The 23382-nt window shown below is 57.2% G+C and overlaps 1 protein-coding gene across 3 annotated transcripts in view; it reads right to left on the bottom strand.

Moving 5' to 3' along the window:
• Positions 1-23382, bottom strand: part of DNMT3A (DNA methyltransferase 3 alpha) — a 100555-nt gene that overhangs the window by 50495 nt on the left and 26678 nt on the right. For all 3 annotated transcript variants that reach the window (XR_002644601.2, XM_022574298.2, XM_022574297.2), the window contains exons 2-3: positions 22160-22407; positions 9238-9342 (exon numbers count right to left, since the gene is read on the bottom strand). Coding sequence is in view for 2 of the 3 variants with exons in the window: in XM_022574298.2 (XP_022430006.1) it covers positions 9238-9342; positions 22160-22225 (171 nt within the window). In the remaining variant the exon portion in view is untranslated. The remainder of the gene's footprint in view (positions 1-9237; positions 9343-22159; positions 22408-23382) is intronic.

Here is a 23382-nt window from a genome sequence, read left to right as displayed (position 1 = left end):
CACCCCAGCATTCACTCACATCCCCTAGCCCACCGCATACCACATTTGTTTACAAAGCACTTTCACACCCTATCTCATTGGAGCACTCCTCACATGTTACCTAATTATTTGTTTACTGTGTGTCTCCCTCCTAGACTGTGAGCTTTGCCTTATTTAACTTTTTATTTCTCTTCCTTCCAACCACTCCACTGACAGCTCCCCAGCGCTAAGCAGAGGACTCGGCATAACTATGCTTATACAAGTGACCGACTTAATTATCCCAATTATCCTGATGGGTTGGCGGTACTCTCACTTTTCCAAGGAAAAGGCCTCCAGGGTCTGCCTCAGGTCACACACCTTCTAAGCGGTAAAGCTTCCAAAATGACCCAGGTACAGGAGAGGCATTTGAAAGCTAGCCACCCCCTCTGGGTTGAGTCTCAGGGAAAGCCCAACCTCAAATCCCAAGGGATCCAAGGAGGGAAAAGGAGGCTTTGATGTGCCTGAGCAGGGCCAGGGAAAGGCTGCAGCTGTTTCCCAGGCAGCAGCCAGCACAGGGAAAGGCCAGAGGCAAAGCCAGAAGGAACCTCCTGCAGTGAACCCGTCCAGGCCAAAGCCAGTCCCCCAGCTGCCCACCCTGCCCCCTTCCCCTCCCCCTTTTCTGGAAGTCTGGACCGGACCCCAGAACTCCAACCCTCCCTCAGGAAGGGAGGCCTTGTCTTCCAAGGTGGGGCAGAGTGCCGGGGCTCCAAATAGGAAAGGGATTTTGAGGCCTGTTTAACAGGTATGATACCTGCACACGAAAGCTAAGAGGCGAGGGAAATGATACAAGGGAGACAGGGCCCCGGGTCAGCTCTCCAGCACAGCCCCGGGCGCAGGCTTACCTGGGCCCAGGTGTGGAGGGGGGAGACCTGGGACCCTGTGTCTACCACTGCAAGGCCCTGGAGGTCGGAGCCACGTTCTGGCCTGGCTCTGGGCACCCGACTCACCCTCTCCTCCTGTGCCAGGAGCTGCTGCTGAAAGGGGTCTTTGCCCCCAGACCCCAGGGGAGCTCCGGCGGGGGGAGGCCCAGAGGCTGGCAGATGTGGGATGGCCTCACCTCGCCCTCCCCAGCCTTCCTGCCCTCCCTCCTCCCCCCTCATCGCCATTGTGCCTTTAAGGCACTTGGAACGCTCAGCTCTATGCCAGCCGGGGACCCTGGCGTCTGGCCAGCTATGGCCTCTTGATTAAAGACACACAGAGACGCAATCACATGCACAGACACACAAGGGGTTCACCATGGCCCAGAGACACCCGCTCACCAGCCGCAGAGATGTGCTCAGATGCCCCAGAATGATGTCAACAAAAACACGCAAACAATCCCCCTCCACCCGCACCCTCCGTTCACTCCAGTCCCTCGCAGACCCTTCAGCTCGCCGCCAACGCCCTGGATTTTCCCAGGTTGACTCTCGTTTCAGGAAACAGCCAAACCGTCCACGTAAGTGGGGCAGCCCTGTCCCCTAAGCGTTGGCACTGGGCCCGGGCTCCCCAGTCTCCTCTGCCCCAGGCTTTCCTGCAGCCCCTTCCCCTGGCAGCCCACTGCTCTGATCGGCCGGAAGTGGCCTTGAGGCAGGGAGAGCCAGAGAGGTCCCCCATGCCCACTCCCAAGAGAGGCCCACACGCCTCCCTGCTCAGCCTTCCTGGGGTGAATGGAGTCGGACCCCAAGACTTTGGAAACAGGACCTTGACCCTTCCGATTTCCTTTTCCCTAGTGGAGTGGCCAAAAGGGCCACCAGTGGGGTCAAGGGACAGAAGGACCAGAGGCCAAAGAGGGCCAACTCTGGCAAGTCTGACCCCAGCTTGGGTATGACTTCTAGGTGCCACCATTTCTCTCACCACTGAGGCTGGGAGCTTCCTTCCCACCCTCCTCCCCAGAGATCTCTCCAGCGTGTGTGTGTGTGTGTGTGTGTGTGTGTGTGTGTAAGAAAGAAAGAGAGAGAGAGAGAGAGAGAGAGAGAAGAGGGACTCAGGACTGAGGAGAGAACTTCAGGGTGTGGCGAAGTCTTAGAGGTCACTCAGTCGGGGCCCCTGCTAGCTGTGACAAATGGATGCAAGAACTAGCATGCCTGGTGAGTGGCGGCCCATCCGGGGTTCCGCTTCCAGCAGGGACACCTGTCCACCTGGAAGAGGGCCTGACTGTGCTCTTTGAAGTCAACCTCAAAGGATTTCAGGGTGAGCTGGAGCCTCCCTTGAAAAAGCCATTATGTAGAGAAGATCCAGGTCGTATTTAAGTAAACCTCTTTCGCAGTTTTTTTCTGTTTTCAACCTCTACATCCAGGCCTAGGGTGACAGGCCGGGTGAGAAGGGAACTCAGCATGGAAAATGGTGCTTTCTTGTCTATGCTTCACGAACCTTTCTAAAGTTTCTGATGTGTGTCTCCCCACCCCCGCCCACCCCCGCTGGGGCGATGCGCATCCTGCCCCACCCTGCGGCGTGACTTCATAGCTTTAATCACACCCCGCTCAGCTTGGCTCTCCAGCCTGGAGAGCCGTAAGCTCTCTTGTCTGTCCTCACTTGGCTGCCTTGCCTTCCCCTTCATCGATTTAGCTGCCCTTCCCTGGAGCTCTTCCATCTCTGTATATCTCTCTTGAGGTGGCAGGACTGAAACGCACAAAATTCTCTAGGTGAGGATGATGAAAGGAGACCGACGTCAATAACTCTGCCCAGATGTGTGTGCGGAAGGTCCCTGCAGCAGCGGGAGTGGGGCAGGTGCAGCTCGGGCTCCGGAGACGCCCACGGGGTCCTAGGAAGCCCACGGGGCTCGGGACCAGAGGGAATGAACCCCTCTTGCTGGAGAGGGCCTGGAACATGTGGCTCTGGGGAAGGGACCAGGGAGGGATGAAAATAAACAGGGGTTTTTGGAAAAACAAAATGGAGAGTCTGGGATTTCACTCAGATGCTCCCCCAATAAGACCAGATAAGTAGATCAGCCTCTGGAAAGGGCCCCTGCCAAACCTGCTCCCTTCCAGAAGTCTCCATCTCTGACCATACCACGGCCACTGGCCCTGGGGGCTGGCAGCACCTTCCTCCCTCTCCCTGGTCCGCAGCCCAGCACTGCAGGCCATGCCAATTCTGTCCCATCACGGCCGCCCCCCAACAGGCTCTGGGGGCATTTTTTGGCCCCAATGTACCCCATCCTATCTCCCTGCATTCTCTTGTGCTCAACCCATCAAGCTCACGGATGCCAGAGTGAGCTTCCCAAAACATGACGCCCATCACTTCACACCTCCCACCGTCTCAAAAATCCTCCAGATAAACACAGCACATTTTTGAGAGGATAAAATATAAACCCTCAGGCTGCCTGCAAACTACCTCTCCACCCAAGATCAAAGGTGTTTGTAAATGAAACCCTCGTCCACTCAGCCAAGCCAGTCTGCGCACGGTCCGGCCTCCCCCAAGCACGCCCATCCCCGCGCACATTCGTCCCTGCATACGCTGCTCAGGAAGGTCCTAGGTGGGGAAACCTCCCACTTTCCCCTGCCACACGTCACCTCCCTTCGAAGGCCCAAGTCCAGCCCCTCCCGCCAACATGTCTTCGGCACTTCAGGTGCAGACCACGGGCCAGGCTCTTGGGGTACTGCATGGCTCTGTGAGCGCACTTCAGGTGCAGACCACGGGCCAGGCTCTTGGGGTACTGCATGGCTCTGTGAGCGCACTTCAGGTCCAGACCACGGGCCAGGCTCTTGGGGTACTGCATGGCTCTGTGAGCGCACTTCAGGTGCAGACCACGGGCCAGGCTCTTGGGGTACTGCATGGCTCTGTGAGCGCACTTCAGGTGCAGACCACGGGCCAGGCTCTTGGGGTACTGGATGGCTCTGTGAACGCACTTCAGGTGCAGACCACGGGCCAGGCTCTTGAGGTACTGGATGGCTCTGTGAGCGCACTTCAGGTGCAGACCACGGGCCAGGCTCTTGGGGTACTGCATGGCTCTGTGAGCGCTGGTTTGACGTGATCAGCTGTGGGAATGGGCAGAGGAGTCTGCATGGCACAGTTACAAGGAAGGTCTCTAACCTCGCGAGATGTCTGACAGCCCTGTTTTCCCCACACCTTCAAAAGCATGACGACACAGGGGAACGGGCAGCAGTGGGCCCACGCAGGTCACAGGCAGGGATGCCCCGTGAGGGGCCGGGGCCCAGGAATGGGAGATACCCTTTCAGGAAGTTTCGTGCATAAAAACAAGGGGCACCAAGTTACCGAGTCAAGGTTCCAGGGGTTAGTGAAGGAGCCCTTCTAACCCGGACACAAAGAGGGGATTTGAGTTCTGTCTTAAGAATCGAACGGTCATATTAGGTGGGAAAATGAGCCAACACTGCAAAGGCCGAATAACTGAGTGAAACGATACTCGGCTGGCTTAAGCTGCAGTGGAACGGTCCCCCGGCTTCACACAGCTTACAGCACAAGTCTTCTGCTTTGAAGTGGAGCCGTTTGGCCCTCAGGAACTCACTCACTCAGGCGTTACGATGGAGGCTCAGCCTCCAGCGAGGAGTGAGGAGTGAGTTACACAGCAGCGGGTCTGGCTGAGCTCGGTGCCTGCTCCCAGCCCCCTCTCCCCCTCCTCTCCTCCCCCTCCCCCCCTTTCTGGGTTATTCTTAGCAAGAGGTGACCTCAGAGTGCTCCCACTGAGCAAAAATAACCCTGGAGGAAGTTGATGAATATAAATTTTCAATGAATAAGTATATATACCTAGTAAACAGGGCGGGGAGCCCTGAAAGGCCGGTCCCCACCCCAGGGTCTGGCGGGCAAGGGCAGATACTGTCCCTCCTGGAGCCCCAGCGGTAACCAGCACATAGGACAAAGGCGGTCGCAGGGCAGTCTGGGTCTGTGATCAGGCAGGAACCAGCTTCGGACACCCTCACTTGTTACTCAGCAACGTCCTCGGAGCCGGTGAACAGGAAGATGCCTCTTCCTCCCAGCCGACGCTCACACCCACACACAGGCCCACACTCTCTGGCCAGCAGGGACCAGCCCGGCAGGCTGCTGTCCCGTCGTCTGGTCGTGGGGTACTGGCCAGCCAGCAGGCCCTGCACTCAGGTGCCAGCTCCCTTTCTAGGCTCCGCCCAGCCCTGAGGCCGGCTTCCTGTTTCCTGTTGCTGCTCCGGCTGCGAGCATCCTGGCTCTGAGGCCAGTGCCACAGACCAACACCGCCGCCCGGTTGAAATGGGCCCACTGCTCACTCCTCAGACCACCACAGCCTTCCCCACTTACCCGCAGGCTCCCTGGTATCTGGGTCAATTGCCCTGCTCAGTTCTGTTTTCTCTGGATGCTTTTTGGACCAGGTCTACACGCTTTTTCAAAGAGCCCTGCATTCATATGTTATCTTAAAGCGAATTGGGGATACCCAGTCTTCCAGAAGGTGCGGCTGGAGTGGCAAGGGGGAATGAGCACCGTGGGCTCTGCAGTCGGGAGGTGTGGAGTCCAGGTCCAGATCGTCCTCTCTGAACCTCAGTCTCTTCATCTGAATGTGGGGATGGTAATGCCAGCGGCCTCCACCTACCCCACACAGGTTTGTCGCTGGCATCAAATGAGGTCACGGTGCAGAAAGCCCTTGCTGGCAATCGACTGCTGCACCACCCTGAGCCTTTCTTCGTGGTCGCTGACCTCAGTGAGTGGGCAGACAGTGCAATGGGGGTGCCTCTAAATGGCAGATCTGGTGGAAGAGACAAGGTCTCTCCACCAGCTTTTCTGTGTGAAAAGCCAGGCTTTGGTTTAGGTTTTTTAAATTCCCAATCCACCAGGAAATGGTACTTTTGGAAAACACAAAATCATGACTGTGGATGTGGCGACAGTATCAAATTGATATCAAGGTTTCTAAATGCTGATTCTCAAGTTCTGTACAGACAGGTAGCAAAGCAGTTCGCAGACTGGCGCTTCGCAGTCAGGCGTGTGGACCAAAGCCCGGGATTGGTGGGCTGATATCTTGTCTTACTTCTTAGTGTTCATTTTAATTTCACAGTCAGTTCAAAAGGGAGAGCCAGCGTGGGTCACGATGGCTGCCCTGGGCTTCATTTGCAAGACAGGCCTTGGTGGGCTGTGATACCGGGCAGGTAGAGAGAAGGGAAGGCTGCAGAACAGCTTACGAGGCAGCGGGACAAGCGTGCTTGGGGTGATCAGGGAGCAGCAAAGAGGCGGGGTTTCCTTGGCAAAAGAGGCGGACGCTGAGCAGCAGTGCAGAGGCAGGAGGGGTCACGTGGTGGAGGCAAATGGAGGGCTCCAGGTCTCGTCCCAGGAGAAGAAAGCTCCTAGAGATCCTTGAAAGCAACGTGCCCCGGGCTGTATTTAGTGTAATTACATGTGGCCTCCCCTCTAGCACACTAGGTTGAAATAAGTCTTATTTATTTGGCAGGTGCTCAGTAGGTGTAATGTGTTTGTCACCGAAAAAGAGAGGGCCGGGGGTTCTAGAGAGATGTTGGGGGCAGGTGGGGCCTGATCTGGGTGAGGGCGCAGCTAGGAGGCTGACACAGGAGCAGGAGAAAGCGGAAGGCACTCAGGGACAGGCAGACCTGGGGGAAATTCTGGAGACGATTTCACAGCCTCAGGCCGGGGGACGGTGAGGACACCACTGGATGTACCTCGTCCCTCCCCGTCCAGCAGTGGATATGCAACATTTGCACAAATGTTTGCACTCCCAGCACTGCTCCCTCTGTTCCACCTGCCAGGATTTGAGCCAAGCCCACCCTCCCACCCCGTTTCCAGGCTTAGCTCGATGACACACACTCAGCTGCTTTAAAGCTCCCTGGTCAATCTGTTCCCAGGGCCACAGCTGCGCCAGGTCCCCAGAAGCCCTCCCTGCTGTGCTCCTCGGCTGGGGAGGGGTGGAGGCCTGGGCCAGCACCTGCTCCACAAGTGAACCAGGTGGCCCGAGGCCCAGGAGACCGTGGGCTGGCCCTGAGCTGCAGCAAGAACTTCCCCCACGTGGGCTCCCTTGGGGTCCACGGGCCTGCTGCCGGGGAAGATCTGCTGGCTGTTCTCTGTTCCCCTCTACATGCAAGGCGTCCCTTTCACAACAGCTGCCTCAGCCCCATGCCTCCCCACGCACTCTCTCCCTTCCCAGGGCCTCACTTAGGACTGGACCACATCCACACTGACCTGCATGGGATGCGCACCGCTGCCCACTGGAGCTGCTGAGAGGCCGATGCCAGGCTCCCACCCGAAAGGCCTTGCAGACCCCTGGCCCACTGGCCCCTCCGGGGGTGGGGATGCCGGTTTATGACGCTGCTGGCCCTGTGCATTTGGAGCCCACTTTGCTGTTTGCACAGCACCCCTGGAGGTGGACAGGGCAGGTATTACCGGTAGCCATATTTTACCAATGAGGAAGCAAAAGTTCAGAGAGGTTCAGTAACTTGCTAAGGTCACACAGCTGGGAAGCAGTAAATCCAGGGCTGCCGCTTCTGTTTCTGGTAAGGGCAGGACCGACCTTTGCTGACCACTGGCTCTTTGGTGTTTTAACCCATTTAATTCTCACAGGGGTCTAGGAGGAATGCATTTTTATCATCTCTATTTTTCAGAACGGGAACCCAAGGTTCGGGCAGTGACTTGTTCAATGTCACACAGGTGGTCTGTGGCGGAGCTGGGATTTAAACCCAGGTCTGTTGGATTTTAAAGACAGTGCTTTTCCTTCCATGCTGGGCACTGTCCCAGGCCAGGGGTGTATGACCCACCGGGCCGTGCCCCTCTTCCCTCTCATCGTCCATCTCTGGACGCACTTCCACACTTACCCCTGATTTCCCTGCACCCTCTGACCCTGGGGCCCCACCCCACCTCTCAGTGATGTTCCCTCCCTTTGGTTCCAGGGACTCACAAATGTGAGTCAAAGGGCTGCCAGGTCCCATTTGCTACAGGTGGTGGCTCCCATCCCCAGCACCCGAGCCAGGGAAAGGCGGAGTTTGCGCTGCAGATCTCGAGCGCACATGCAGCTCAGATTCGGAATGACAGGTGGGCTCTGACTCAGCCTGCACTGTGCCCCTCCACCTTCTCCCGCCAGGTGCCCTGTGAGGGTGGGGAGGAGAGTGGAGGGACCCCCGGGAATCTGGGAGTGCAGCCTGGAGTCTGCTGTAAGCTGAAAATTCCTTTGAAGTCCCGTTTTATCTTTCAACTGCATGTGAATTTTTCATTCCAGGCCATAAAATATCCATGTCTGCTTTAATATTAAAGTGTTTAAAATTACTTACCAGTTAAATGACTTAGCTTCTTCCCCCCTCCCCTCCAAATCTCCAAGCAGAAGTGGCAGTGGTGCACTTCAGTGCCCTGCAGATTCCCAGAGCTCCCGACTCCAAGAACCCCCCTCACCTCCAGCTGGTGCAGCCCGCCCTCCCTCCCTCCGCTGCCCCTTTCACTGCAGCCACGTTCACCCTGCTCTCTGCCCCGAGGAGGAAAATCCTGCCCCGCTGAGAACATTTCCTTGAAGGGCTGAGTTACAAATGCGGGGCTCCTGGCTCCTTTTACCTTCTTGCTCCAAGTTCCCCGTTCTCAGCTGGAAGGGACGAAAAGAAAGGAACCAGCTGTGGCTGCAGCTGGCAGATAACTATTGTTCTGCCTCTGAGTTTAAGGCATAAGGAAGGCACGTTCCTGCCGCCCACGGGCCTTGCCCTCCGGAGCACGCCTCATCTTGGGCAACCCCAGAGTCCCCCCCACCCCGATTCAGAGGCAATGGCACCCGGAAGCCCAGGGTCTACACTTCCACTGGACTTACACAGCGCCCAGCCCTCCTCCTCTCTTAACAGCCTGCATCTCTTCCCTACTCACTTTGATCGGACTTCCAGACCTCAGTTCCCTTCCTCCAAGTTCTCCAGGTGGGGCTGAGGCCCAAGGTGGGTGTCTGGATGGGGAGGGAGGGGCCCATGCAGGCAGGCTAGGGAAAAACAAGTCCCACTCTCTTGCTGCCCTTCCAGAAAGAAGCTGAGAGTCAGGGGCCTGGTTCAAGTCCCACAAGACCCACAGCGCAAGTCCCCTGGCCTCTAGGGGCCTCCAGTTCGATGCAGAAAATAGGAAAGTTTGGGGGTGGTTTTGGGGATCCAGTGAATGGGGAATGGAATTGGGCTCTACAGCTGGAGGGGTACACTCCATGCCCCAGTCTTGGCGTGCCCAGGTCCCTGCAGGACACATCACGGGCATTTACAGTGTGCACGTGCGCGCATGCACGTGCGTGCGTGCTGTTAGCGTGTGTGCGTATGCGTGTGTGTGCCTGCGCGCGCACCTGGGCTGGGGGTACGCCACCTCACTCACCGGAGGGTGCTTGCGCTTCCTCCCAGGCCGCCCCACCTTCCGGGCAGTTGTGCTGGGCTCCTGCCGCTCCTCCTTGCCACGAGCCTCCTCCTGCTCCTCTCCCTCCTGTGGGCACAGACACAGCCTGTAAAGCCAGGGCTGGACCCCAGAGCCCTCCCCAGTGTCCCACCCACAGGGCAGCCACACTTCCAGGGTTGTGCCACGCTGGTCCCCCTGGCAGGGATGGTCTTCACCCGCTTTCTGACTGGCAGAGCTGGGCCACCCCTGAGGGCCGAGTCAACTTTATCCTCAGGGGACTTCAGAGCCGCCCCGCTGCCCCAGCAGAACGCAGCTCTCCCTTGGGTGGACATGTTCTCTGAACCACAGAATCATAACACATGCTCTGACAAAGAATTTGTTTCTGGATATGAGTTTATTTATATGAAAAAAAATCTAAAACAAGTACAAAAATGATTAATGCTGTATTTAATGAATCACCTTTATTGAAGAGAATAAAATCACAGGAAGAGAAGCATGACATGTAGCGATGTCTACTGGAAGTACACGCAACCCTTGGAAGGAGGCGTACCACAGACCATGGAGGGCATTACAGCCCCTGTACATACACCTGCCCTGAAGCAGCTGCCACATCGCGTAGGCACTGCATGTGCCTGTTACCCCGCGGGAGCATCTCAGGGACCGTGTCTTGGTTCATCGTGATGCCCGTCCTTCGCTGAATTTTGGACCAGAGTTTGGTTTTGTTACCACCCTTCACCTGGCACGTGCCAGGGCCGAGCCCTGCAATGCTTGTCTCGTGGGGCAGACACATAAACCTAGAAAGTCCTCCTGCCTCACTGCTCCAGCCTGGCCACAAACCACCCACAAGTTGCTTCTGACTCAGCCGGCTCCAGCATGACTAATCATGAGCAAAAACTGTGCTGGGGAAGGAGAGAGAAAGGGACCCTGGCCCAGCAGAGGCCCCGCAGGCTGCCTGCCGTTCGTGCCCTGCATGACGTCAGCAGCCACAGACATCTTCGCAGTCCTCCCAGGGGAGGGCGCCAGCCCAGAGCCATGCTGGTGCCACAGAAAAGGGGAGGCGCCCAGATTCCCAGGGGATTGAATCGAGGTGGCCCTCAATGTCCCACTCAGCTTTCATTCTTTGTGATTTCAAAATAGCTTGTGGTTTGCCACATTAATTTTCAGGTGATGGTGGGACATGCAGATGGAAACCTACTGCGACCCGTCACAGACATGAGACCGATGGGAAGAGTGGCACTGGCCCGCTCTGTCCATCCATCCATTCAAGGCACATCTGGGACAGACCTGCCCAGGAAGGAGATTTAGGAAGGAGATTTAGCATTGCAGCTGAGAGTCCGGGAGCCCTCCGAGGACATATGGGTGGAAGATGACAGAGGCCCCAGGCCTTAGCACTGAGGGGAGACTCCAGTCAAGTTGCAGGAGGTGGAGAGAGTGTTCAGAGGAGCAGAAAGGGGACGCCGGTGTATTGTGGGTACAAGAAAAAAGGGAGTTGCCAACCCAAGAGGCAAAGTCGACAGATGCAAAGAAGTCGAGCGCAGAGAGATTTGGTGGAAAGGGTCAGCCTCAGAGGGAAGCTGTGCAGAATGACACAGCAATGAGGACCAAGGGGCCGGAGAGGGGCTGGAGAGACAGTTTAAGGAACCCAGCCGAGAAAGGTCTGGAAAAGAAGCCAAGGACAGGGAGCCTAGTGCCGGCTGTGGACAGGAGGTGAGGGTCCAGGGCGGTGAGAGAAAGGCTGCCCCAGGACCAGAGACCCTTGAGAGGCTCTTTTCAGGAAAACATGGCAGAGAAACTGTGAGGGCAGAAAGGCCGAGGTGGGGGACAGCCAAGTGGCGGGGAGGCCTCCATGACAGCTCTGTGGGCCTGGACTGGAGGGGGGCCCAGGGCCACATGCCCCATGGTAAGCCAGGCCTGCCGGTGCTGGGCTGTCTTCTGAGACCCCACAGACACCCCCATTTAAGAAACAATCACTTGGATCACACAGAGAGAAAATATTACCAATGCAGCTTAACGTTGGTGAAAGTTCCAACTGAATCTACCCAAGTACAGTGAATTTCAGCTGAGGTGGTGCTTTTGGTCAGGTTATACCACGGCTAAAAGGGCGCCGTCTTGATCGTGCCAACCAGGTAACTCGGCATTTACAACACATTTGGAGGCCACGCAAGGTCGTGGAAAGGCATGGGGCTTAAAGCAAAGCAAAATGGGTATGAGCCCGGCTTGTCCATGTGCTAGTTCCAGGACTGTTCTCTCTGAAACTCAGTTTCCTCATCCATAAAATGGGGGTAGGAAGGTGTCCATTCTGCCTGCTTCTCGGGTTTTTAAGAAGACAGATGACTAAGTGGTTCGTACCCTTGCCTGTTTTGTTCACTGCTGAATGCCCAGAGCCTAGAACAGACTCAGCACTTACTGGGTCTTCCATATGCCCCTCGATGAGAGGACTTACATATTCCCCGGCAGCAGGAGGCCCACCCAGCCCCTGTACTTGCCTGCAGAGCACTAGGCCACACCTAGCCAAGCCTCTGACCATTGCTCGTGGCCGGGCCCATGGGCCTGGAATGCACAGGTAGCAGCCAAGAGGGGGTGCCGAGGTGGGTCAGGATCAGTCTGGGTGGCCATGGGGTCTGAAAAGACTCCTACCACCCAGAAATTCTGGGCTCTGAACTATTTTTTAGCACACTGCATCTCTTACAGAAGAGATTCATCTGATTTTCTAAACTTTTGCTCTGAACTAATCAGAGACGGGAAAGCCAATCAGAGCCTCAGATCAGCACTAAGGAACCACAATTACCAGGCTGCCTGTGCTGACTAAAAACAAAGACACCTGCTGTTTCAGGACCGCCAAGCCCCAGCTTCCATTAGCATATGGAGAAAGCCTTTGGGGGGCCCCTGATAGGCAACCCCTGTGCCATCTGGAGACTTGCTGTCATTCCTCACCTCCACACACGTGCTCTGCCTGACACACAGGAGGTGCTCAGCACATCCTTCCCTGTTGAATTTAGTTCAATGCAACACCCCCAAGAGGAAGAGGTGGAAGACCTTGATGCCAGACCATCTGTCCAGGTCCTGATGTATTGAGAACGGGGAGCCCCCAGGGCCATGTCCTGAGCCTATCCCTCGGGGCCCAAGCGGGGAACGGCACCTGATGCCCAGTCCAACACTCTGCCCTCCGGTACCCCTGGGGTGTGCTTCGGAAACCGAGTCTCCACGAGAGTCCAGGTGGGGAGTGGCACCGAGGTCTGAGGGACTCTGGCCCATACCCTTTCCATCTAGCCCTGAAGCACGGCTTTGTGAAAAGCGTGCCGTTTTCGGTCAACACGTCATTCTTCCGTGATACAGCGACATCGCGGGGCAAAGGGAGGTGGCGATACCTTCAGCTCTGGGTCTGCCTGCATTCACATCCACAAGTGAGAGGGGTAATACACTGAGAAGGGTGAGCAGATGGCTCGGGGCGTGCCCCTCAAGGAGGCGTATCAAGCGGTTCATTCTCGCATCTGTCGTGGGGCCTGTTTCATTCAATATCTTTGCTGATGGGCTGAGCAAAGGAATGTAAAATATGCTTATCAAATCTGCCAGTAGCACTGAGTCGGGAGGCGTCACTAATACTCTGAAAGGGAAGAGTCTGATCCACAGTGACTTGGAGCAGTTGGAAAACAGTAACAAATTTAGCAGGAACAGCCTTGAGCCCAGGTTGGTTTCCTCATCTGTCAAGTGAAGGGGCTGAATTAGTCAGTCCTCCCAGTGGGAGGAGGCAGGAATGAGCAGAAATTCTAGTGAGGTGGGCTTTGGGGCGGGGAGGGGGCAGGCTGGACTTTTTGCTCTGCTATTTACTCCCTAGTCCCTTCGAGCTATTTAACCTCTCTAGTCTAGCGTTCCTCACCTACAAAATGGGGATAATAATATCTACTTCACAGCAATGGTATAACAATTAAATGAGGTAGTATATGGAAAGCTGACACATGAGAGTCACTCAAGAATCGCTAACTTCCTCCGCTCCCAGGTCCCGACCAGAACTATTCACAAACGTGCATCCCTCCCTCCTCCCCGTCCCTCCCCACCCCCATGCAAACCCCAGCTCACCACCCGGCATATGCAGCCATCACTCAGTGCTACAGACAAACCCCAGCATCTGGCTGGTACCGCCGCAGTGAGATACTCAGGAACACTGGGGCTCCGTGATCCTTCCAAAATGCAAAGCTGATTACGTCACTCCACAGAGTTTAAGCCCTTGCTGAGGGGGCTCCCAGGGCCCTGCAGGATCAAGCCAAGCTCCTTAGCCCCGGTGGAGGAAGGCCCTAGGATCTGGCCGGCACTTCCCACCCATCGTAAACCGACCACGCCAGGTGCAAATGTGGGCTGCTCCCTCCCTGGGACATTGGCACAGACCCTTGCTTCTGCCTCACTTTTCCAACCTCACTTCCTAGATTCCCTTCCCCTGGGCCCCTCCTTCCCATACCCCACCTAGACTGAGTCTATGGGTCCTTCCTCTCCCATAGCACCCACTATCCAGCACTGCAACTACCAGCTATCATCATGACCAAGCCAGAAGCCCCTCGAGGAAAGGAACTCTGTCTTATTCACCTTGGCTTCGTCCCCAGTGCCTAGAGCGATGCACCTGGCACAGGGCAGGCACTCAAAATACTTGATGAGTGACTGTCACATAGTAGATGTTCAATAAACAAGTCCATACACACAGAGAGAGACACGTGTACGAATCCACAAATGTGCACGAATACAGCCAAGCAGGAGGATCCAGTGCCGTTCTCATCTTTATGACTCAAAGTCAGGAAACAGGACGACTAAAACGTATTTTCTAGTCTTAAACGTAATCATGTCACTTCAATTTATGTAACTCTTTACAGTTTTCAAAGCCCCTCTACATTTGGTGGCCTGTTAGATTAGGTGGTTACCATCAGCCTCTCTCAACTTCTGAGGCTATGATTTGACCTACATTTTAACACAGCTCACTGGATGGATTATTTTAGGCCATACACAACTTCGCATTCTGAGGAGCTGGGCCATGATGACAATAATCTCACGTTGGTACAGTACATGGTAATTAACAAAGCATTTTCACGTACGTTATTTCATTTTACTCTTATGCTTTACAGAAAGTAGAGCTGGTTTTATTTTTTCCATTACGCAGGCGGGAAATCTGAAGCTCAGAGTGGTTACCTAACTTTCAGAGATCAGAGAGCCAGCAAGGGAGGCCTTTAGAACCAAATTTTAAATCTTTTGATTCCCAGCCCTCGGGTCTTTCCACAGCAACATGCCACCATACCCTACGATGCCGTGTGCCCCTGACACGTGTACATATGCACGACGATGAGCAGGCAGGCAAGCCAAGGTAAAGGTATGCTCTGGCATTCACACGCATACATCCACACGCAGTTGTCTCAGGGGCCTCATGCCTAGACGGGGACCCCTCCCGCTAAGAGAGACACATCCCACGAGGCCCTCACCCAGAGCCAGCCGGCCAGCCAGACATACGTGCTCCCTTCAGAGCGTACACCGGATGCTACTGACCCAGCATCCGCTGAGCAGATGTCTCAAGTTGGTGTTTGAGTCAAGGGGATGAACTTGCCGGATCTAGCCGGCCACTTGCCCGGGCCCCCTGGGACAAGAAGCACGTACAGCCTTTGCCAGCTGGCTGGCTGGCCTCCCAGGGCCTGTCTGTGGTCGTGGAATTCAGTGAAACGAATTGGCTTCTCTGGCAGGCAGAGCCCCGTTCTGGGTGCCTGAGTACCAGGCCCACGACTCCGCAGAGCACCCCGCACACACGCGCGCACACATGCACACGCACACGCATGGCAGGCACAGGCCGGGCCGCAGGGTGAGCTGCAGGAGGACGGGCGGGGAGGGCAGGGGCACCGGGAATTGCTGTAGGTGCTCCCACTTCCATGCAGCCCTCCCAAGCCCCCTGTCTTTTCTGCTCTCGGTCACCTCCCAAAGCTCATCAGTCCTTTGTTTCAACTACTCAACAATATTCAACAGATATTCACTGACTGCTCAGTGGGCTTCGTATTATAATTATCGAGGAAGGTCTTCCATGACTCCCAAAAGGCCATGCTCCCAGAAGGCAGCGTCCGTGTCCTGATGGCCCCTCCGACACCCGCACAGCTCCCAGGCACCTGCGCACTGTGGGCTTTCCCCAGGCCCTCCGCACCCCGTGCACCATGCTGGGGCCTCACCGCCTTCCGGAACGGAGACTCCCCCCAGCACATACCCAGCCCACTGCAGCCCAGCTGTGCCCACCCCTGTGGTCCTAGGGCCACCATAAGGCCAGGCCCATGGATGTGCTCAAAAACATTTACCGAGCACCAGCTATGTACCAGATATAAAGATAAGCAAACAGGGAACTCAGTTCAGAGGGAGAGACGACACATAAACACACAAGTGCCTGTGCTGTGCCGAGGGCTGGGATGGAGCGCGCCCACTCTGCTAGCAGCCACCCCAAGCCCCCTCGCCCTCGCTCCTTCAGCAGCCCACCCGGGCTCTGCACAGCCCACCATCTCCTTCCCACCCCACCGGCCGCCCTCCCTTGGTGGATGGAAAGAATCCAGAAAAATCTACTTCGTAGCCACGTGACTGTTACCAAGTTTCTCAACCTCTCTAAGCCTCAACTCCCTATCTGTAAAATGGGGATCCTCCAGTGACTGTGAGGAGTAGGTGAGTTAATTGCTGGGCAAAGGAAACTCCTTTAGACGCCCTTGCACACCGCGCACATGCTAAGGGGGGTGATTGTAAGTAACGGCCCTAAGAGCCCTGTGGCTCTCCACAGAGGCAGCTGCAGGACATGACCAGGCCCTGTGCCCAGTCCAGGTGCCAGAAAGGAAGGATATCTTCCCATTTCTCAGTCATCCTGGGACACCCACTCTTGCTCAGCTCCCCGCCGGCCCTCTTCCCTTTGCAGAGCTGAGCTCAGCTTCCCCGCCCAGGCCCTGTGGGGCCTGCTTCTTGGCCGGGATGGGCTCCAACCCCAGCCCAGACCTGAGGGACCTTGGGCCCGGCCGTGGCCCCGCATGCGAGCCTCTGAAGGTAGCATAGCCCCTGCCATCAGCAGTTAGGTCATCCTGGGACTTCCCTGGTGGCACAGCAGTTAAGAATCCACCTGCCAATGCAGGGGACACGAGTTCGAGCCCTGGTCCGGGAAGATCCCACATGCTGCGGAGCAACGAAGCCCGTGCGCCACAACTACCGAGCCTGCGCTCTAGAGCCCGCGAGCCACAACTACCGAAGCCCACGTGCTTTAGGGCCTGCGTGCCGCAACTAATGAGCCCGCGTGCTGCAACTACTGAAGCCCAGGTGCCTAGAGCCTGAGCTCTGCAACAAGAGAAGCCACCGCAATGAGAAGCCTGCGCACCACAATGAAGGGTAGCCCCCCTCGCTGCAACTAGAGAAAGCCCGCACATAGCAACGAAGACCCAACGCAGCCAAAAAAAAAAAAAAAAAAAAAAAGGAGTTAGGTCATCCTGCAACTTGCCTCAGTTTTGCTTCTGTTCAGTGGGTAAAGACAGAGGGGGCCATAGGCCGTGGGCTCTCAGGGGACTTTAAACCCACACCATTCACACCCTCGTCTGCATTGTCCCCACTCTTCTCCCATGCCTCTCAGTCCTCGGGGCTGCAGTGGATCTTCACCACAAATGTGCAGATAGGTTGGCAGACAGAGAGACAGGTAGATGGGGAGGAAGGTAAGTATATAGATAGATAGACAGCTAGTTAACTATCCAAAATAAATTACAAGACTGAATTTGTGCCACCGTGTTAACCGCTCACACACACCATCTCACGGAAGTCTCTCATTTCGCCGCTCAGCAGTCACCTAGCTGAGCCCACGTTCAAACACAGGTCTATCTCCAGAGTCCAACCGACCCCCACTCAAGACTGTATTGACTGCAGAGTTAAACTTGACATGTAATAGCAGTTAACGTAGAGAATTTTAGAGAACCCGAACCCTAAAATGGAGGTCCCAGTCAGCTCTGGGGTGGGCACTGTTTACATCACTTGGCTGCTCTCCATGCGCAAGCATCTAATCGACTCCACTGAGCTAAAAACGGACACGCCATTATTATTAGCTGTGTTCCCGAAGAGGTAAGGGCAAAGCTGCCTTTACTGGAACTGTTTAAATGTGTAAGAGGGATGCTCCCTCAACGACCCCTATAGTGACGATTTTAAAGCAAAGAGCAGGCCGAGTGACCGTGTGTGAGCATCTGAGTGCTCTAAAGGCAGGGCATGCCCGGGGCGGGCACCGGATCTGTGGGCCAGCAAGAACAGCTGAGCGTGGAGCCGGGGGAACCCCACCCAAGGATGCCCTTGAACTTCGGAACCGGAGTGCAGGAAGTGGTCGGCGCCCGAGGGAAATCCGTACGCCAGGCCTCTGGGTTGGACCTAGGTGAGAAGGGAGGAGCCCTGGCCACAGCACTGGCCATACGTGCATCCATATACACACAGGCATGCACACACACACACGGGCACACTTGCTGTGCTCCCCCAGCACAAATATGTACCCCCCCAACAGGCGCTTCTCCTACCCAGCAGGAGAGGGTGAGCTCAGGGCGAGCCGTCCAGGAGTGGCCTCTTTCCTCCAGAGGGCAGGCATGGCTTACCCATCCTTGTATCTTCCTATCCCCTTCCCTTTACTAGGTCCTCCAGCAAGGTATATTCAGTTCACCCAACAAACTCGTGGAGCCCTACTATGTGCCAGGTACCTGGAAAGGTACCTAAGTCTGAAAAGGAGGAAGGGAGGGAAGGAGGAAGGAGGAAGGGAAAGAAGCAACGTGTCCACAGCAGTGTCTTCCACACATAAGAGTACGTACCTGGTATGTGTGTGTATGTGCGTGCGCACGTATAGCCAGTCACACATACTAGCCTGTGTACGTGAGCTCCTGCTGGAGATGAAGTGCCCCCAACAGCGACCCCAGGGCAAGAGCACTGCTATGCAGAGAAAAGCATTCTCTGACCATCCCGACTTTCAGAAGAAACTTGGATAGGACTATGGAACATCACAGCTGGGAGGCACCATCCATTCCATCCCCCTTCACATAGGAGGCAGCCTGAAAGGGCACAGGAGCCGGGGTTCGAATCCCAGCACCACTACTTACTAGCTGTGTGGCCTTAGACAAGTGACCTAACCTCTCTGAGCATCAGTTTAGTCTTTAATAAGATAGAGTGATGAAAATAATAGAGCCTGCCTTATGGAGCAGTTGTCAGAATGAAATAAGATAACGCAAGTACAGAGCTTAAAAGAGCACCTGGCAGATAGTCGGCACTCAATGCATCTGTTATGCTTCTGAGGCCCGAGGAAGGAGGGGAACAGCAAGATCGGGGCCCAGCCCGGGGCTTGGACTCCTGGCCAGGCACTGATTCACATTTGGGGATCTGAGGAGGCCCTTCCAGCCCCGGGCTTGGAATGCTCTTGGTCCCCCGTCCTGCTCCCTCTGCCTCCCTCTCTCCCCTCTACACAGGGCCTGGCACCATATCTCCATGATCCCCTCTGAGCCAGAACCAAGGCTCCTGGACTTCCTGATGCTCACCTCCCTTCCCATCTCTCATAAGGCCAGCTCCCCCTCCCTTTTCTGTGGCCAGATTTACCCAGCCGACCCTCACTGCCAGAGTCCCAGGGCTCGGCATCCCTCCTCACCACCACCCCCACCTAGCCTGCCTCCTCCCAGGCTCCCCAAGCTGCCCCGTCCCTGCCCAACACATGGACAGTAGGGCTGCGGAGGCTGCTGGGCAGTGCCACGAGGACACCACATACACAGGCCTCTCTGCACTGCCAAGAACAGGCACGGCTGCCTCAGCCTACCACGCACAGCTCTGCACCCTGCCTGTTTGATCAGGGCTCTGGGATTGTTCCCCTGTGAAGGGGTCTTATCCACTCTCATCTTCCTCTCCATCCTATCCACAAGATACTCCCTGAGCACCTACTGTGCGCTAGTCGGGCCCTGAAGATCCACCCAGACGACGGTGGCTGGGGTCCTGCCCTCCTGGGGCAGCTGCGGGGCTGGATATTATCCACACCAGTACTTCTCAAATCCCCTAGAGGGTTGGTAAAAACAAGGATTGCTAGGTCCCCTCCCCAGAGTTTCTGATTCAGCAGGTCTAGGGTGGGGCCCGAGCTTTTGCATTTCTAAGCCTTCCAGGTGCTGCTGGTACCGCTGGTTTAGGGATCACATTTTGAGAACCAATGGTTCTCTCTGTAATTCAAGACAGACTGAAGCCAGGGCTTTGATCAGAGAGGAGAGAAAATTAGGGAAAGGGCACATCAGTCAGAGGAAGCAGCATAAACAAAGGCCTGGCAGCTCCAGGAAGTACTGGAGTGAAAGGTACAGGGAGGCGTGGCCGGTGGAGGGGGGAGGGGCAGGCGGGAAGGGCACATGGGGCCAGGTGGTGAAGGGGCCAGTGGGCAGCCACACCCCTGCCCTCTGGCTCACCAAACAGTTCCTTTGTGCCAGGTGCCCCTGGAAACTCTGCCAGACTCCTTGGGCTGTGGCCCAAACCCATCTTCCACTCTGCAGCCACACGGCACCCCTGCCCCAGGCCTGGCTTTCACGGGCCACCGTGGGCGGCTGTCAGCGTCTCTGCCTGCCCTCCTGGGGGCTGCACGAGAACCAGCCCAGCGGTGCCAGGGAGGTGTACCAGGTGAGCCAGCATGCACACCGGGGAGAGCGCCCCCCATACCCCAGCCCCCATCTGTCAGCTCCCTCTATCAGCACCAGGCTCTGGGCCTGGGTGTGTGTTTGTTGCCTCTTGAGCCAGAACAGTTACTATGGGTAGATAATAATAGCAATCGTAATCCCTCATAATTGGACCAGACTTTGCTGTTTGCAGGGCACTCACTCCATGCCCGTGACCTCATCTGACTTCCACAACCACCCCATAAAACAGGCACAGCTAGAGTTACTATCCCCATTTTACAGCTGAGCAAACGCAAGCCCAGAGGGCCTGAAGCCACATCTCCAATAAGTGACATCTTCAGGCCTGGGGCCCGGGACTCGGGACCCTCTGTCCAGTGCTTTTTCCCTGTCCTGAACTGTCATGATGGAGAGCCTGTCTGCGGCTCTCCATGGGAGGGGCCGGGGGCTCTGCGGCCCAGGGAAGCCCTGTCCAGTAACAGGAGAAATGTGGCTTGGCTGCCCCTCCTCCTCCAACTGGGGGGCGGGGGGCAGCTGACCACCAACTGCAAGTGCATGGACACGGAGCTGTGTCAGCACCAGTCAGGACATCGGACCGGGGGAGGGGTCAGGGTCACCTAATCTAACGGAGGAGCAAAGCCAGGCCCAAGGAGGGAAGGGAATTATCCATGGCCACGGCTGCCACTCAAGAGCACAGGTGGGTGCAGGTGGCCCTGACTCTATGGCGGCAGGGTCTGGGTCTGCTGCCGCCTGAGTCCGCGGGATCAGAAAGAAAGGGACTGGCCTGTAACCCCTAGGAGCCCCACCCAGTGGGCTGCAGCATGCACTTTCTTCCCAGCTTGGGGGTATACATGGTCCCCAGTCCCGTGGCACTCTGCAGGATCCTGGGCTGGAAAGACAGGTGTCTGGGCTTCATGCACGCATCCGCGCACATGCGTGCATGTGTGTGTGTGTGTGTGTGTGTGTGTCCGTAACAGGACCCATGCAGGTGGGGCAGTGAAAAGGACTCCGACACAGGAGAGCAGGCTCTCATCTGGACCCCCACTGGTAAGCTGGGCTCAGCTTCCTCATCTCCAAACCAGGGCCATCTGTCCTTGCCCCACTTGTTTCAAGGGCTGTCCTCAAGGACCAAATGGATGGAAACCACCCAGAAGGCAGAAACTGGCTCTAAGAATGAGCAAGCCCAGAAGGAGCTGAGCACGCGCGGCGGGAGGGTGGGCAGGAAGCATGTCTCGGAACTGCCGCTGATGGCGGATCACCAGAGCTGACCCCCTCAGAGCGCTCAGTGGTCCCACACCTAGTGTCAGGTGTCCACCCTGGTTCCAGGAGGACAAACTGTGCCCCAGAAGCTCTCAGATACCACCAAGTATCACCACCCCTCACTCCCGCTCAGGGAGAGGAGAACAGGCAGAGGGAACTGCGGGGACCAGGGCATGACAGATGGGACACCCCAGGAAGGCCGTTGGCTGGCACAGCTTCCCTGGAAGGGTGGCGGCAGGGTCTACCATTCCACAGAAGGGAAAAAGAGTCCACGTGCTGGGGATTCGAATGGCTTTGCCTACAGGTGGACACGGCTTGGTGAGGTCCCGAGGTTGCCTGTCGAAAGCCAGCAGGGACACCTACCAGTCTGCTGGCATCTCCTCTAACTGATTTAGGCCCATCCTGGAGTTGAGCAGAAGGGTGAAGAGGTCACCCCTCATGGGGCTCCAAAAACAAGGAGGTCACTAGCTCCATGGCCAGAAGTGACACTTGCTCAGCACCAGGGATGGGGCGGGGGAGGGAAATCACCATCTCCACTGTGACTGGTGCCGCCCTGAGCACACAGCACACAGCGCGCCACGCACCACGGTGAGCCTCGCTGTCTGTGCCACCGGGGGAGCCCTCACGAGGCCTCCCATCTACAGAGCCCCCTGAACTTGTCTTTGGCCTCCCCAAAGCTACTAACCCCCCTGGGGAAACAGAGGCAGCTAACCCAGGTAAAGTGACTCACCTGAGGACACACAGCTAGTAAGAGGCCGATCCAGAAAGGAAGCCAGATGTGAGGACCCTGCAAGGCCAGCCCTAACAAACGCACACGCCTGGGGTCTGAAGCTCTGCTCACACACCACAGGGGTTGAAGACTGGGTCCCGGAGCCTGACCACCAGGATTTAACCTCTCCAAGCCTCAGTTTGCTCATCACCAAAACAGGGAGATAGGTCTTCCCTACAGGCCCGTGTGAAGACGGAGCGGCGCGGTCCAGCGCCCAGCACCCCCAGCAGAGCCGGCTGCTCACCTTGCGCTCCTCCTCCCCCCGCTCCGGAGCGGGGCCGCTGGCGTCCCCGGGGCCGCTGGCGGGCATCGCGCGCAGCTGGGCGGTGGGAGGCAGGCTGGGGCTGCGCGGGGCTGGGGGGCTGCTGGCCTCTGGGGAAGGAATTATCGTGGTCTTGGTAAGCAAGAGTTAAAACTTAAACATAGATCCCGGCGCCGAGGGTGAAACGTGGCCTCAGGCTGTCTGTGGGGCTGGGCTTCCCGTGGCTCCACCTGTGGGGGGAAGAGAAGAGGGGTCAGCAGGGCAAGTCACCTCCACCCCAGGCCCCAGCTGACAGCCACCGGCTCCCAGGGCCAGACCCTCGGCCCCGGGGCCACACTGGCCTGACTCCTTTTCCCAGGCGCAGGCCGACCCGGCATCCAGCGATGCGGGAACCGAGGCCGAATCGGCAGGAGGGCCGCACCTGCCTCCAACACGCGACAGTTGCCGAGGCACAGTGGGCGCCACTTGTGGGACTTCCAGCCGCCTCCCGCCCCCTCCCGTCTCTTCATTCACGGCTGTTCTTTCCTTTGAAAGCTTCCCGCAGCCTCCCCCCCCCGCCCCCCCGGGAAATCCCAGAGGTCCCCAGCCGGCTACATTTTCTTTCTGATTTGTCCTCCCCGCGCCCCTACCCCCACCCCGCCCCCACCACGTGGAGGAAGTGAGCCGCAGTCACAGGATGTAGTGAGATGAATGTCACCTCACTTTAGGGCCGGCGCCTGGGCCCGGAGAAGGCTGAGGGTGAACCCGGACTGCGGCCAGGCTGAAGGCCTGGGTTTGCAGGGCTGTCCAGGGGACGCCCCGGGGTGGGGCAGGGGGCGAGGCGGCAGCCGCACCGAGCGAGGGAGGATGCCAGGCCGCTCCCCCGGCACCCCGCGAACCAGCCCCACCTGCCTTGGGGAACTGTGGGCTCCAGGGGGCCCTGCGAACGCACATGGCTGAATTTTAGGGGCTTTTCGGCCTCCCTGCTTCAGGTGCGGGCCTCTCGCCAGTGAACTAACAAAGGCCGGGCCACAGGCCTCAGCTGGGGCGGGGGCGGGGGGGGGGTCGTGGCTTCACCCCCTTGGTTCGGAGGAGCCGCAGAGAGATCTCTGGCTCTTCGCCCCCCAGGAGGAGCCTGGGCCCAGCCCCTGCCTCCGAGGGCCAGCCAGCACGGGGAGGGGCCTGGCAGGAGGAGGAAAGTGGGAGGCAGGCTGGATCCGGGCCCA

This window comes from Delphinapterus leucas, chromosome 13, assembly GCF_059928025.1.
Source record: "Delphinapterus leucas isolate spDelLeu-1000000601 "Yukka" chromosome 13, BTC_Dleu_Yukka2, whole genome shotgun sequence".
Taxonomy (NCBI): Eukaryota; Metazoa; Chordata; class Mammalia; order Artiodactyla; family Monodontidae; genus Delphinapterus; species Delphinapterus leucas.
Note: the sequence above shows the minus strand (reverse complement) of the source record. Positions and strands in the feature narration are given on the sequence as shown.